The following is a 16110-nucleotide window of genomic DNA, read 5'->3' on the forward strand; positions in this document are numbered from 1 at the left end:
ATTACATGCACTGTTTTGTACAAAACATTAATTAATTCAATATATTCTTTTAAATCTATTTTATATACAATTATAAATACTTATAATTTTCGTACAAGCCAAATCACGTCACTAAACATACAATGTGTCAATGATTTAAAAATAAATACTTTTTCATACACACCAAATATAGTAAACAACTGTACTTGGCTATCACTGACAAATAAATCAACTTCACTTATTAAAACGATTATTTATAAAAAAAATTAACCGGTTTAAAAATATAAATACAATTTAAAAAAGTTTTAGTATTTACATATTATTAAATAACCGATATTATGTACAGTTAAAATTATTTTACGAAAAAAAAAAGTAATAATAAAAATAACAAAATAAAATGAAAATAAGAATAATTTACGAGCAGCCTAATTTTTTATCCGCGGATGTCTCTTAAATAACAAAATCCATACGGTTGTACCGATTCAAGTACTCAAAGTTTTAACACCGTTAAGTTTGTTACCGATTAATTTCATTTCCTTTTCGTCCGCCTTCGCCGGCGACTCTCCGCTCGAATTCCATATCTGCACCTTCGACGTTCCGAAAAATATGTAAAGAAAACCGGAGCTAATGGACAGCGCTGCCGATATGTAAAACACTTTGTTCCATTGGGCCAGTGTTTGCTGAAAAAGGAAAACGTAAAACGTGAGAACTACTTTTACATGATTTACCGCACACGGTGCACCGGGGGTGAAGATGGAAGATTTAACGGTGACCTAAGACTTTGCGTAATATTAACAAAACGTTTTGTTTCGCGTGCCTTTCCGACCGCGATTCCGAACCCCATATTTTATTCGGCGAATCACACGGTCGGTGCGCCCCCGTAAGTTGTCATCTGTTTCCGGCGCACACGCGTTATAAACCAGCGGTACGAGGGGGTTCTGTTTGCCGTATTATATTTTCGCCGCGACGTAGCCGAACGCGCGACCACCGGATCATATGGGCCGGATGGTCTGGGACGTTTCCAGATGACATGGACATTTTCATCGTTGATGTATTTGTTAATAGTACAATTTTTATCTCCTACTGCTGTCCAAAACGTTTAAAATATTATTTTCCATTCATCATAAAAGTTAAATTTGATTTTTAATGTTGAAGAAAAACTGTATCGCTTAGGTATGATGAATACACTGATGTAATAATTAATAAGTAACACAAAACAGTGTTTAATTATTACAGTTTCAACTAAAATCATTTCGATAGCTTTAAACATTTTTACGGATAAATTGAAGTTAAATGCTAAAATAATCAAGACCATCTGGACCACGTAAGATCGGTTGATCGAAACATATAAGATCAGGGCTGCATTTAGAGGGAGGAACTGGCTACAACTGCCCCGGGTGCCAGTTTTTTGGGGCGCCAAAATTTTGCGATCGGAAATTTGCTCACTTGTGAATTATTGAACTTTTAAAATTATTTTGAAATTATTATTTTTTTTGTTTTTAATAACATTATCATAAACAGTGTTGGGATTATCTAGATAAAAATGTTTGTTATCTTTATCTTATCTAGATAATAAAAAAAGAACCGTTGCAAATTATTGAAAAAATTATTAGAAAAAAAAAATCACTCATCTAGATAATTAGATAAATTATTCGTGATCGTAAAGATATTTTTCAGTTTTCCAAAAATTGTCCATACTAGTGCTAAAGAGTAGACATATTTATTCGTTATTATTACATTTGTTTTATACAGTTATCACTATTCGCTAATCGGTATAATTCGTCTTATATAATTTAATATTATCAAAAAATAGTGTTTATTTCAGTACCTATTTTCATTTATCATTGATGTATTTACTATTACATGTTCAGAAGAATAGCTTATCGATAGTTGGCCATTGTTGTTCTAAAAATAAAATATTTGTTCCAATAAAAAATGAAAATAATCAAATAACACCGTATTACGAAATATGATACTGATATAATACCCCCATGGCCACTGCACTACTGAAGTCTAAAGTACTATCTGCAGTCCCATGGACTATAGTCTATTCGGAATAAGAGTGCCCAGTCACTTGGACGAAAACTGGTTTTTACTGCGCATGTGTCTTTTCCACTAGGAACGTTGGAGTATGCCGACGCGTTACGACGCTGTTATACGTAGTGAACTGTATTACCACACTCTTCTCGTAACGCCAAGCTATAGTTCTATTTTGAATAATAAGGTTTTTTTTTAATAATAATCTGTATACAAGGCATCAGTTACCTACTTTGATAAACAACGACGGCGGTCAAACAATGGCAACGAATTATCGAGCGTCTAGATATCGATGGGTGTCCGACCGTTATCGGCTTCTCAGAAGGCATGCGCGAGTTAGGGCACTCTCAATCTGAACAGACTATAACCACTCAATTTGATGAATTATTCGATAAAAGACTATATTACAATATACATGGCGGAGCAATAATACAATTAGAGAAACATAATAAATATTAGTCCTCAAAATTGAACACGTTGATGGACAGTTGCTAAATATTACTGCTATAGCAGTAATATGAATAGTTGATGTCGGGGGTCATTTTTCAATATTACTGCTATAACAGTAGCATACAAACCATCCAAAGTGTGTCATTACTGCTATAGCAGTGATATTTTCAATGGTCTCTTAAGAAAGAGGGAGTTGTTCTGACCCCGGACATCTTATCGGGCCATTGGGCACTCTATTTTTTAGCCTGTTTATACACGTCTTTGTAATCTACACACGTATTTTCCATTTTTATTCTTTTATCGATTATTTATAATTTATATAACTGGTATGTTTTTCTTATTTGAAAAAACAACATAGTACATATTCTATAGGTTATATTTATTATATTAGTACGTACACGATCGCCATTGAAGTATGATGGTAATTTCGAAGAACCCATACCGTACCACCAAATTATAAAAGAAAAAAAATTTAAAAATTGTGTATAGTGTTATAAACAAAAAACCAGAAAATAAACTTCCATTCAATGTCAAAAATGTAAAGTACCTCTGTGTCCACTATGTTTTAAAGATTACCATGCTGCTCAACCAGAAGGATGAATATAAAGTTAAAATTAATTAATTAATAAAAAATAAGTTTAAAATAATGATCTAAGTATTGTATAAGTATAATTTTTCAATAATATAATAAAGTTTTTTTTATTGCATTTTGTTTTATTTCATTAAATAAAAATAACTTCTCTATCTTTTTATGCATTCCTTAAAATAAATTGTAGTTTCCAACATAATAATTATTAAATAATTAACCAATAAAATGTAATACTGGTATAGCAGTAATTTTGTAATCAAAAATGTGATGTCGGGGATCAGTACTGTTATAGCAGTACTAAAAATATTACTGCTATAGCAATAATGAAAAGTGACGTTTTAAGGGTGGTGTTTTTGAAAAAATAATTAAATCAACTGTCCATCAACGTGTTAATAAATATACAGGTATAACAACGTGTATACACCTCAGGGGCGTGTTTAGGGGGTGATTGGGTATTAGAACACCCCCCATCGACCATATTCTATGATATTTCATTAAATTACAAACTTACAGTATAATTTCAATAAACGTTGTATACAACTTGTCGATTTTACATCCACTATCTTAATATAATCATTTTCATTAGTATAATAATTAATATAAATACATGGTATTTATTAAATAAATTATATAAATTTTATATAATATAGGAGGGGGGGGTAGAGCCTCCCATTTACTATACGTCTATTAAATTTTAAAACACCCCCGTTAAATGAATCCTGGATACGCCACTGATACACTATCTATGGAAATTAACTGTGACTTTATCTTACAATATATTTTGGCATTTTGTTAATACTAAGAACACGTCTATATAATATAATTGATGTTCACAAATTTAATGAAGTGGTATTAATGCTTAAACATTTAAGTTGGTAGAACTAGTTTCAAAATGAAATAAATGAAATAATTGTTATTATTAAATGACGCAATAGTGCTAACTGCTAAGTTATAGCTTTTCAGCATCAAGTACCAACATTGTTTCAATTTTCGAATTGCGTTGAATGTTGATATGGACAAGTTTCTCGTAAAATATGATGCAAGTGCTCGTAAACGTCATATTGTAACCAATTAGGACTAGGAATTGTGGTAGTACTCCCTTCTCATCTTCTATTTCTCTTTCTACTGCATGGGTATTATTTAGAGAATGCAAAGAAGATATCATGTACACTGGTTTGTTATCCAACCATTTGAATAGTTCTACGTTATTATTACTAATATAATAATTTATTTATTTATAATTTCAGTAAAATAATTATTAAATATAGGTAGTATCAATAGTTTCTTGTTATTATATTCACTATTTATTGTATTATTGTACAAGTTGTTGAAATAATAATTTACACTAATTAATTGATTATTACAGTAACCTATTCAATCTGTAATACTTCTACTGTAATCTGTTGTAACTACGTCGATTTTTAAAATATCAAAACCATATTGCTGATTGATTATGGTAATAAATATAAAATTTATCTCGAATTTATCTAGATAAAAAGTTAACTTTATTATCTTTATCTTCACCTAGATAAAATATTTTTCATCTTTATCTAGATAAGATTTGATTTATCTGGACTCAACACTGATCATAAATTAATGTTAATGTATTTAAGTTATTAATATATATTATTAATGTATTTATAGCAATATAGCTATAAGCGATCCAGAATATTATTAATATACCTAATATTAATTCCCAAATTTGTGAATGTCAATAAACACAAGTTATTTATAATACGGCGTATTATGTTATCGCGTGCGGTGTGCGGTGACATGCCTACTACATAAAAATAGCATTGATTTTAGAATATCTAAAAGGTTCATGAGGATCTATCTCCTATATTTTCCGTGGGCAGGCCCCTTAGAGGGGCACCAATTTTTTTTTTTTTGCACCAGGGCGCAAAATGTCTAAATACGGCACTGTATAAGGTGCAAAAGTACACACACACACACACACACACACACACACACACACACACACACATTTACAAGGTGACACAAATCGTATCAAAATGTTATCATATTGTTCAAGTCAAATTAAGACACGGAGACAAATCGTTATAGATCCGTGACAGTTATGAAATCAAAAACGATTAGATATACTGAGATGACCGTGAAACGCGATGGTAAAATATTGAAGTCATGACATAGTACTGCGAAGTGTGTTTTAGAGTTCACGCAGAGGCGTAACTGGGAAAAAATGTAGATGTAGGGGGGCAGTATAATATATTTATTATTACCAAAACCCTGACACCCCTTCCTCTCATCGATTAAAACATTTTTTTATTGTATGCATTTTATACACTATATCTAATTGTTTGATTTTACATAATTCTTTTAACTCATTTTATGGTTTAGATAAACATAAATTGTAGGTAGCAGGTACTAGGTACCAATATTGTTAAATAATACCCATAAGAGTTCATTAATAAAAGGTGCTATTTGTACTGTTGGATTATCTGGGGGAGGGGGATTATACCTTTATCTCTCAAAAAAATGTCAGAGGGGGCACTTGCACCCCCTTGTTCCCCCAAAATTACGCCACTGGGTTCACAGAAATAGAGCCGGATAAAAAATGGGGTAAAATAAATCGATTTCTACCGCTAAGAAAGAATTATTATTGACCAAAATGGATACGCTCCAGTAACCTTCTTTCTATACAAACATGTATATTTTATTAATAGTATTTAGATGAATAATAGCAATTGATAGGAATTAATCTTACATATATATATATATACATGGATTGTTATCGCCCTATCCCTGAAAAAATGGCAGTGTATTTGAATTCTAAAGATATTCGAATATTTCAATTAGAATACATTGGACATTTCAATTAAGTATTTTTAAAACAGATAATTAATTAAATCTATCAAAATACTACACATTGCTACATTATAGGGTAAACACAAATAAATATCTGTTGGACACATTTTATAGAAGTATAAACGGTCCCATGAAGATGTATTACAACTCTACAAAAACTTTTTGGAAAAATATAAAACTTTGGTTTTATCAATAAATTACACAACCTACATATTTTATCATAAGACGTATGATAAATATTCAACATATTCATACATATTTCAGAAAGTTTATATTAGTTTTGGGATTTGTTCATTTTTAAAAACAAAAAAAAACAGTGCTCAACATTTCTAGGAAATAAGATTTTTGATTTTTAGTTATAGTTATTATTATGCAATTACCATCATATTCTAAAGACAATTTGATGATAACCTGTTAGGTATCAATTTGGTTTAATTGATCAAAATTCGTATCGATAATAAAATATGAAAATACAACAAGAAAAATTACCATGAAAAATTCTAAATTATTTTGTGTCATGAATTAAAGCAATTACCTGATTGATGGTTAAAAAGCCCACGACCATCGGTGATAGAAATCCCGCAAACACACAAAAACTGCCAACTATACCTTGAATGATACCTAAAAGACAAATAATTCAAATTTATTAATCTACAAAAAAATAAAGTATGCAATAGCTGATACCGATTGTAATGTACGCATGCGAGACATGGTCCATAACACAGGGGGACGAAGAGAAGCTACTCACCTTCGAAAGAAAAGTCTTACGGAAAATTTACGGACCTGTGCGAAATCGAATTGGGGAATATGAGAGACGAAAGAACGATGAACTAGGAAGGTTATATAACAAACCCAATATCTGTTTGTTCTTAAAAGCAAAACGATTATCGTGGCTGGCCATGTCTGGCGTGCTAGTGTAAGTGTCATACGGAATGTCCTAATCCGAAACCCAACAAAAAAGCGACCAAGGGGAAGACCTCGACAGCGGTGGTTAGATAGAGTTAAGAAAGATATTTCAGATACCGACGAGACAAAGCGATTGGAAGATGCAATGGACCGGAATGTATGGAGAAGTTTGGTTGAAGCGTGCAAAAGGCCTTAATGGCTTGTATAGCATAAGAGAAAAAAAAAAGAAAAATAGCTGATGTATTATGCGAGTTTACACTAACAAAAATTAAAAAGTGTAGAATTTATTTTTTAAGTGAATTTTATATTAGGTGTAAATTTTTTTTTTTTTAATTAGTACATAAACACAATTCGTTGTTATAATATATAAAATAGAGTTAAAGTATTCGTGTTATTTATATACGAGTACGGTAAAATAATTTACCAGCATTGTTTATAATTTAATTAAAATTACCCGCAAAATTTGGAGAAATATCTACTACTGCGGCCAATGTTCCGGAAGATACGGCACCATTCACGGCAGTTGCACTGATAAGCATTACAACTGCAGCAGTGGAATTGCATCCAGAATAACAGAGGCCCAAAATGAATAATCCTTGTAAGACATTACCTATACGTTACAATTATAACACAACAATAAATATAAAGCATCCAAACGATCCAAGTACACGAATTAAAATAGTTCATAAATGTTTTACTAAAGCCAGTCGCAAGTTTGCGGACATTGGTCATAGACATAGTTTTGGACTTCACTATATGATCGCACATCGTACTAAATCCGAAAGAAAACATCCATCGAAATAAGTGTGGTACTCCAGACCATAAACCTGTCTAAAAAACGATTCTTTTTATATTTGCGGTTGCCAGTTTTCATGTTAAATAATACCTGTTTAATATTTAAACCTAATATAAAATTAAAGTATGTCGGAGCTTGAGTTGTGAGCGTGAATAAACCCCAGATGGCTCCTCCTTGCGCCAATAAATTTACTATTAATGCTTTGGATAGGATCAATGATTTCCATGGTATCGGCAACTGTAACAATATCGAAAAAAATCAAAAATCACAACAAAATAATAATATTAAGTGTTTAATAAAACACGTATATACACGTATATATATATGTTACGGGCAAAGTATACAATTTGGGCATTTTATACATTATCCCGACAGTATATAAAATGCCCTTCGTATATTGAGCAATGTAGATAACGGATAATATGATTTAAAGAAATATGATAAATCAATGAATAGTAACATGTATTTGTATTATTGATTAATTCATCTCAGTAGATATAATTGGTTGCACCACCAATCCTTTCTTGGCTGTTTTTTTTACACGATTCGCAACTATTTAAGTATAGCATAATGATATATCTGATGATATTTTTATATTTTGTATTTACCACGTGTTCCATCCTGTTTCATCCACTATGTCTAATCGATAAATGAACATTATATATAACATCAAATAACTCTTCATTATGTACATATTATTTAATTTCGTTGTTTTCAGATACTGGTACAATTAACTTTTTAACATCAGAAATTTTTAACACGTCATATTTTTTTAAAAATTTACAGTTATTCGGTTCCTTTTTCTTTGAAATGTTTTTTAATTGATTTATAAGTAAAATTAATTGATCATATTTTAATTTGGTAAAAAATGAAGTATTTGAATCTTTTTTTTAACAAATTATTTAAATCTTCATTAAACTTTTCATATTTGAATAAGTAGTTAAGTACCACCCGTTATCTATATTTCCCAATATATGAATGGCATTTTATGTACTGTCCCGGCAAATGTATAAAATGCCCAAATTGTATGCTTTGCTCGTAACATATATATATATATATATATATATATATAACAATAATAATATCAATTATATATAATATTATTTTTTGTTATATTAGATAACAGTCTATAGATTTTACGCTCATTATTTTTTTTAATATTTGAAATATATTTCTAAGCCTTTTTCACTAAACTTATTATTAATGCATGTTTTAGTTTTATCCATGGCTTTATTTTAACATATTTAATTGAAGTCTAGTTATTATTTCAATAATTTCAAAGTATTATTAACTATATACCTATATATTGTTAAGATTTATAGTTTTTTATTTTTATAAAAAATTAAATATTTACTTTTTTTTATGACAAGTAAGTACAAAGTTTCTTGATCAGTGTAATATCAATATCGATTTTTATTTAAAAAATGGTAAAAACTTTTATTCTATTCGAAATTAAGGTAAATTTAAAAAATATAATAATTTAAAACATAAATATGTGTGTATACAAAATTAATTAAAATACGTACACAATTCATAATATTTGTTAGTTTTTAATTTATTACATAAACCAAGTCAAATGAAGCAGACAGAAAATCGGTGTTAGTGTAAAAAAAGTGTTTAATGTAGAGTAATTTAATGAATTTTAGTATGTAACAGGAAAAAAAATGCCTCTTTTCACTAATGTTTTTCCCATCGTATTACATCGAGCAACAATAATATTAATCAAAATCAAATTTCAAACTAAGTTTAAACTATCAATAAAAATCATATGTGAAATAAATATAATACGTATGTATTATTTTATGAGAAAATAATTCTCAATAAGGATGAAATATTTTACCAATAAAATCTGTTAAAAGTATGATAAAACAATAATTTATGAAAAAGTCAAATATGTACATACGCACCCCGAAAATATTTAACAAACTGTTTGTATCATCTTGAAAATTAAAATGTTTACGATATTCATGTAGTTATTAGTGGTAAACTTTTTTAATTACTTGAAAAATGCTTCATTTAATGTATTTGAAATTGTGGAAGCCTTATACATATATGTACAAAAAATACAGTGCATAACTCAATTTTCAGAATAATGGAATGCAAAAGTCTAGTTGATTTAAATGATAATAGATTTAATTAGGGGATTAGTGAGTTCTAATACAGTTCAATATGAACCAGGATATTTTTATTGAATTGGTTTCCAAAAAGGTACAACGTATGTAACACGTATATATTAATGCAATTCAATTAATTTATTTTGAATTTGCGTTCTTCGATACTTTTCTGTAATTAGACTATAAAAAAAATACTATTACACTGATAAATATAGACGAAAATAATAGATAATAATATGATAATATTTTCTTGGTCAAAAGCATATTTCAGTTGTATATGAAATATATATAATCATGATATAAAAGAAAATAATTAAAAACTATTGTTCGAAAAGAAAAAATGTAGAAATGCAGCAGAAATTAGATAATAAACAATTAAATTATAGAAACATAATTGCATAATATAATATCTCACTGGGTAGATTTAGTTTGAAACATTTCACTCGTTGGTTTTGCTTTACACAAAAACGGTAACAATGTTATAATATTTATTACCGTACATCGTATGCCTATGGTGTGTGGCTATTTTTATGATTTTTTCGGTTCATTGTTTCTCTTACCGGGTTTGATTTGGATTGAGATGTTTTAATAACACAACTTTCGATGTAGATTCTTTCTCTTTCACTAATCGTCGGGTGTTCAGCTGGCGTGTCATAAACAAGTAACATCCAAGCAACATACCACAAGAATCCCAGTGCTGCGGTGACGTAGTATACGCTCTCCCAGCCGAACATGGCGATGAGATACCCACACATTACATATGTCACTGCTGTGCCGAACGAACTCCCTTTAAACACACAAGAAAAAAAAAAATTTATAAAAAGAATCATATGAACACAAAACTAAAACGATTGTTTCAATACCAAAACATATACCATATTAAGTACATTACTGTACGATTACAAAATAAATCCACCGTTACAATAATAAATAAATATTAAAAAAAATCAGATAATAAGACTTTTTTTATTATATGATAACATTTTTATAATCTGTATTGCATCAAAGAACTTAAATCTGGACTGTTATTATTTTACTAATATTATTTTAGTGTGATTGTATTTTCTGTTTAAAAATATAAAAAATGTCTAAGCTAAAATAATGCAATTACTTCTTATTTATTATTCTTATTTTATTTATATCTTTTATTTATTATTATTATGATTATTATTAATCATTATAATTTTAAAATCAAATTTAACTTTTCAATAACTAAATTAAATTAATTAAAATCTATTAAACTTCGGGTATGCTATGGTTTGTATTTTATATAAATGCTTTGTAGTAAAATATTAAAATAAAATTATTATAAGATACAAGATATAATAATATTATAATAGAACTGTTCATTTCAAATACTGAAAAACATATATAATTTAATTAAAAAAGGATCTTGAATTCTTTATTGTACATTTTATTTGTGTAAAAGTGAATTGTGATAATTATATTTTATCGTAATTATATTTGTCAAATTTTAAGTCCCTTGACAAAAAATTGTTTTAAAATGCATTTTAAAATAATTTTTTCAAAAAAAAATAAATCCGTATTTCTAATGCGAAATTAAATATACATTAATTACACTTAATGTACACTCTAATAAATAGGCACACTTATATAAAATTTTTTTTAACAATTTATTTCCAAATAAAAAAAAAATTTTCATAAATTATAATATTTATTAAATCATTAGGTATAAATTGTTATGAGATAAAAGCGAGAATATTCAATAATAAAAATAAAATATATGTACATTGCTAATATAGTTTTTTCTTTTTATCTAAAATTGTATAGGTAAATTTTTTTTTTTAATTAAAAATATGGGTAATTGCAGAGTTTTTGTTTCATAATGAATTTATCAGTGAAATATAATAAATCGAGTATATCCATTAGTCTTTCAAGTAAGTACGTACTTAAAAAAATAATTATATAAGTTTCTCTAAATGAAGATTGAATGCGTATTATAAGATTTGTGAGTACACAGTTAATATGCAGTTATATTAACTAATATTATTTTGATAAATTTTCTTAATTCACATATTATACTACAAAAACTCTAAACTTTGAAGTAAATATAAAAAAATAAGTTATTTTCTTCAAATAAATGTTAGATTTATGAAAATAAATAAATCTGATCTAACAAAAAACTTATTTCTCCTAAATAAAACGTGTAAGATTTAATATTGGTATATAACTTCATAAACGTGATCTGTTATTATGTATACATCTATATTAGATGGTTACACATATAAATGTACACCTGTATATATTATAATATATAATACATCTATTTACCTATATATTTGTTTTTATATATCATTTTACGTTTACTCTAAGAAAATTTGGTTTGCTTAAATAGTCCGATCATGTTTATTCCTTGAGAAACTTGAAAAAATTTAAAATCTATTTTGAAAAACCGTTAATATCGATTATCGATTTTATAGATCTTATACTATGTATACAAATAATATAAATTATTTATCTTTTATTGGTAGAATTCTTAAAATATAATGCATAATAATTTGTTTCAACAATAACTCATCAACGTAAATCTGTATACGAAATCAGTATACCTGTTATAATGACATTTTATTAAATAATACTTGTCAAACTTTCGTCATTCAGCACAGTTCATATTTTATTTTTTTTATTTTTATTTTTGGATATAATATAATTAATATCAATAAACATAGAGTGCTCACCATTCATTTTTTTTTAACTTAACACTCATAATCTTATAATTTTATCGACTTCTAGTACTCGAATAGTTAAATTTATACTCAATATTCTAAACTAAACTGGTTTAAATATTAAGTGCATACATCTGAATCAAATTGATAACAGGTTAAATAAAACAAATTACATAAATATAATATATTAGTACAAACGAATTTAATTGAGTTGTTTGATGGCTACAATATTTGCATTATTCTAGATCCTTCGTTCTTATTTCATAAGAAGTCGTAATAAATAATTACGAAGAATTTTAGAAATCCTTCACGATATTGTGTTTACCATTTTTAGCACTTAAGAACATTGTTCCCCAGTTAGAATGTAAGTAAAAATTTAAAAACAAACATTAATCTAACAAAAGTCGGATAATACCTGTTTTTTAATAAAGTCGAATTTTCCACAGACGGGTATCTATTTAGATCAAAAACAATCATCATAAATCAACACAATCGAAAAAACAAATTTAAGTAGAGTTCAAGGTAATACAACTCTTAGTTTTAGGTTAGTGATGTTGTGCAAAATTTAAAGGATTCCACATTTTTCGTAGACTTTAGAAACACTTTGTGGATAAATTAAGTACCTAATTAACATTTGTTATAAAGGCTACCAAGAATTTCGAGATATTTTGATTGTATTACTATGAATAACAAATGAGATTTTTAATAAATACATTTTTTTTTTTTTTCAAGTAAGTTTATTTTATCTTAAATAATAATTTAATAGGCATAATATGTCTATCGCATATTATGCGATTTGAAAATAAACAATCCTATAGATTAAGTTCATTGTTTATAATTATGAAACGTAGCATTGAGTTATAGCGTAGGCATATAAGTACTAGAATACTTATATCGCTGTTTTAATATTGCGGTGTCATTACTCTTGACAGTCCACATTTTTTTTGTATTCTAACAATAAAATTACTAACAGTTGTCTTATAACATGTTATCAAAAAATAGTTGAAAATTACAATTGCTCTATAAATTATTAACAATCTATCGCGTACATTTTTATCGATCGTACTGTTCGATAATCATTTTATGGATTTAGTTTGATTTTGTATGCTATAAAATATATTAAAACAAAATAAATAAATAAATATACTATAAAAAATAATAATTTTTGTCTAAAACAGTAAAATCTACAAACTTTCTTGACACACGACCAATAAACCAATATTTTTGCCTATATTAGTATTTTTGTGACAGCTGATTTGGGATTCGAATGAGAAAGAAAAATAGGATGTATGAAAACATAAACTGGTAAGTATGTGAATACATATTAAATTGCATAATATATATTTTATGTATGGTTTTTATTTTTTTCTATTAATAATTGAAAGCACGATTATCGTGACAAAATTAGGCCGTAACCTGAAGGCGTGTCCTGATTCTCTGGTCTGGAGGAGATCAAGGACGGTCAAGGATAGAAGGGATGTAGTACTACACGGGTTCTTTATATTTCTTAATATTATATTCATATACCTATCGATGTGAAAATCTATCTACAGTAATTTTATAATTGAATTATTCGTCTAAACTACCTAAACTTTATACTAAATTAATAAAGATGTCTTATAATTATTATTAAAACTATTAATTCAAACTATATAATTTATACTGACGTAACGGTCATACCCTACACCGATGATAAAATAATTTGACCACCATTGAAGGTATATAGACATTAAATATTAATAATAAATTAAGAACACCTCTCAATTTTTTAAACCATAACAATTAACCAATCAAATCTCTACAACAATTTAACTAAATATTTTATTAGTTATTTCTTATCTAATTGTATTATATTATATTTTTTATAATTTAATTTGCTTTATGAGTGCTTTTTAATCTTCGGAAGTTTAAAAAACTTGAATGATAACAACATAAAACGCATATTAATAAACACGGTTAACAATTCCAACTACCAGCTTAACAGCATAATAATATTATCATATTATATAAACAAGTTAATATAAAATAAAAACACAATCATGCTGGTCTAAAGCTAGAATACCAACGTTTAAAACAGCGTTACGAGTAAATTCCACCCTACAGCCATCTCCTATAAACACGTTTATGAATACACTATTGAATATTCCGAAGGGATGGTGGATCATGGCAGACATATACATCATATTATTATATTATTATTATAGATTTATTTGCGTTAGGTTAATAAAAATGTATCGAGTTACCCAAATAAGCCGAAACGAATCTACTTCTTTCGTGTGGCGGTATCCATACGGCCGTCATCGACTGCATTGAAGGCCAAACACCACCCTGCAGCCAAAACGGCACATGGATTAAAATCGATATATTATACCGGACTAAAATGTTAACGGGCTGAAATGTTTTATACTGCTATGAATCCCTGGACGAGTCTTACGCCGAGAAGCGTTTTGTAATTGATTTTGGCCGCGATGGGTATGGCACAGGATAGCATCGCTGCCACGCCGTTGCTCAGACCGTAAACCTTTTTCGTGCCGTACCGTTGTGCCAATACTCCGCCTGGTATTTGCATGATCATGTGCAATGTGAAAAATGCGCCCAGCACCGAATTCGTCTCGTATTCGTTCCATTCGAACTTGTTATCCTTGAAAAATATAACGCAAAATAATAATAATAATAATAATAATAACGATCATGTATCGGAAAACGTTCCAAAATTATATGTATAATATTATGAATGTAAAATATTTAAAGCACAGACGGATATCGTTCGGGTGTTTTAACGATAGCACGCATAAGAAAAAAATTTAAAAATTAAAAATTCGTATTTGATTTACATCTGTGTTTGCCGGAGACTGTTGTCCATAGGTATTATTCAATTTCAACGACATGACGTATGCATCGGGACATTCGCTTTCAACGGTTACATTCTTAATGGAATGTTTAACCATAGACACAATGGCTATGTTGATATTCATCCGAAACATGTAGTTTACAGCGAAACCCCAAAACGTCATGTACCATAATATTGTTCGTTCTGCAATGTGATTTCGTATTTAAAATCAATCAAGGTACTTGAAAGGGATACAGAAGGAGATGCAAAATAACAGAGAGAGATAGAGAGAGAGAGAGAGCAATAAAACGAGATAGGTGTAGAATAGAAGTAGAGAAAGAAGGATGAAATGAACAAAGTAATACTTACTGTCCATATTATTTTGTTCGTATACGCAATTAAAGTTTTTAGCGTATACTAGAAACGCGTCGTTCGAATGCACTGAAAGGTAACTCACGTCTGTTCTACTACTTCAGATGTATCGCCTAACGTTCTATATCAATACTTGATAATATATTTAATTAGTAAAATTATCTTTTAATCACTATTAACAAATGTCTAGTATTTACCTAATAAAATGTTTATACTCATGTATACTACAGTATCTACAATGGATATTAATCTAATATATTATGTTAATTATGCTAATAGCATTATAATATGAACCTATTAAAATATTTTTTATTTACATCATATTATCAACTAAACCTTATTTTTCTGAGTGACCCCGCTCGATTCCAATCGTATAAAAGCAATTAAAATGATTTTAGTTTTCACAAAACTCGACGGCATGGGTTTATTTTAAAATATTTTAACCGTTTAGACGAGACAATAAATTACAGTTTCAATTAAGGCCAGTGAGAACTTTTAAGGGCCCTGGGGTTGATCAGTTCCAG

At 28.2% G+C, this 16110-nt stretch overlaps 1 protein-coding gene across 4 annotated transcripts; it reads right to left on the reverse strand.

The window, feature by feature from the left end:
• Positions 1 to 318: 318 nt before the first annotated feature.
• Positions 319 to 15693, reverse strand: LOC112685978 (putative inorganic phosphate cotransporter). 4 transcript variants are annotated; one of them, XR_003148850.1, is made up of 13 exons: positions 15584 to 15693; positions 15219 to 15418; positions 14792 to 15025; positions 14628 to 14712; positions 10258 to 10484; positions 7674 to 7820; positions 7486 to 7618; positions 7242 to 7397; positions 6417 to 6502; positions 2249 to 2377; positions 1967 to 2186; positions 1808 to 1884; positions 576 to 659 (listed from the first exon to the last, which is right to left on the reverse strand). XR_003148850.1 is itself a non-coding variant. In XM_025558053.1 (10 exons), the coding sequence occupies exons 1-10, from the start codon at positions 15588 to 15590 to the stop codon at positions 462 to 464; spliced, it is 1473 nt and encodes a 490-aa protein (XP_025413838.1). In that variant the 5' UTR covers positions 15591 to 15693; the 3' UTR covers positions 319 to 461. The 4 variants fall into 4 exon arrangements, 2 of the variants coding, with proteins under 2 accessions (XP_025413838.1, XP_025413839.1); XR_003148849.1 differs by having other exon boundaries at positions 1808 to 2186; XM_025558053.1 differs by lacking the exons at positions 1808 to 1884; positions 1967 to 2186; positions 2249 to 2377 and having other exon boundaries at positions 319 to 659.
• Positions 15694 to 16110: the final 417 nt, after the last annotated feature.

This window comes from Sipha flava, unplaced genomic scaffold, assembly GCF_003268045.1.
Source record: "Sipha flava isolate LNK unplaced genomic scaffold, YSA_version1 299_pilon_pilon, whole genome shotgun sequence".
Classification (NCBI taxonomy): Eukaryota; Metazoa; Arthropoda; class Insecta; order Hemiptera; family Aphididae; genus Sipha; species Sipha flava.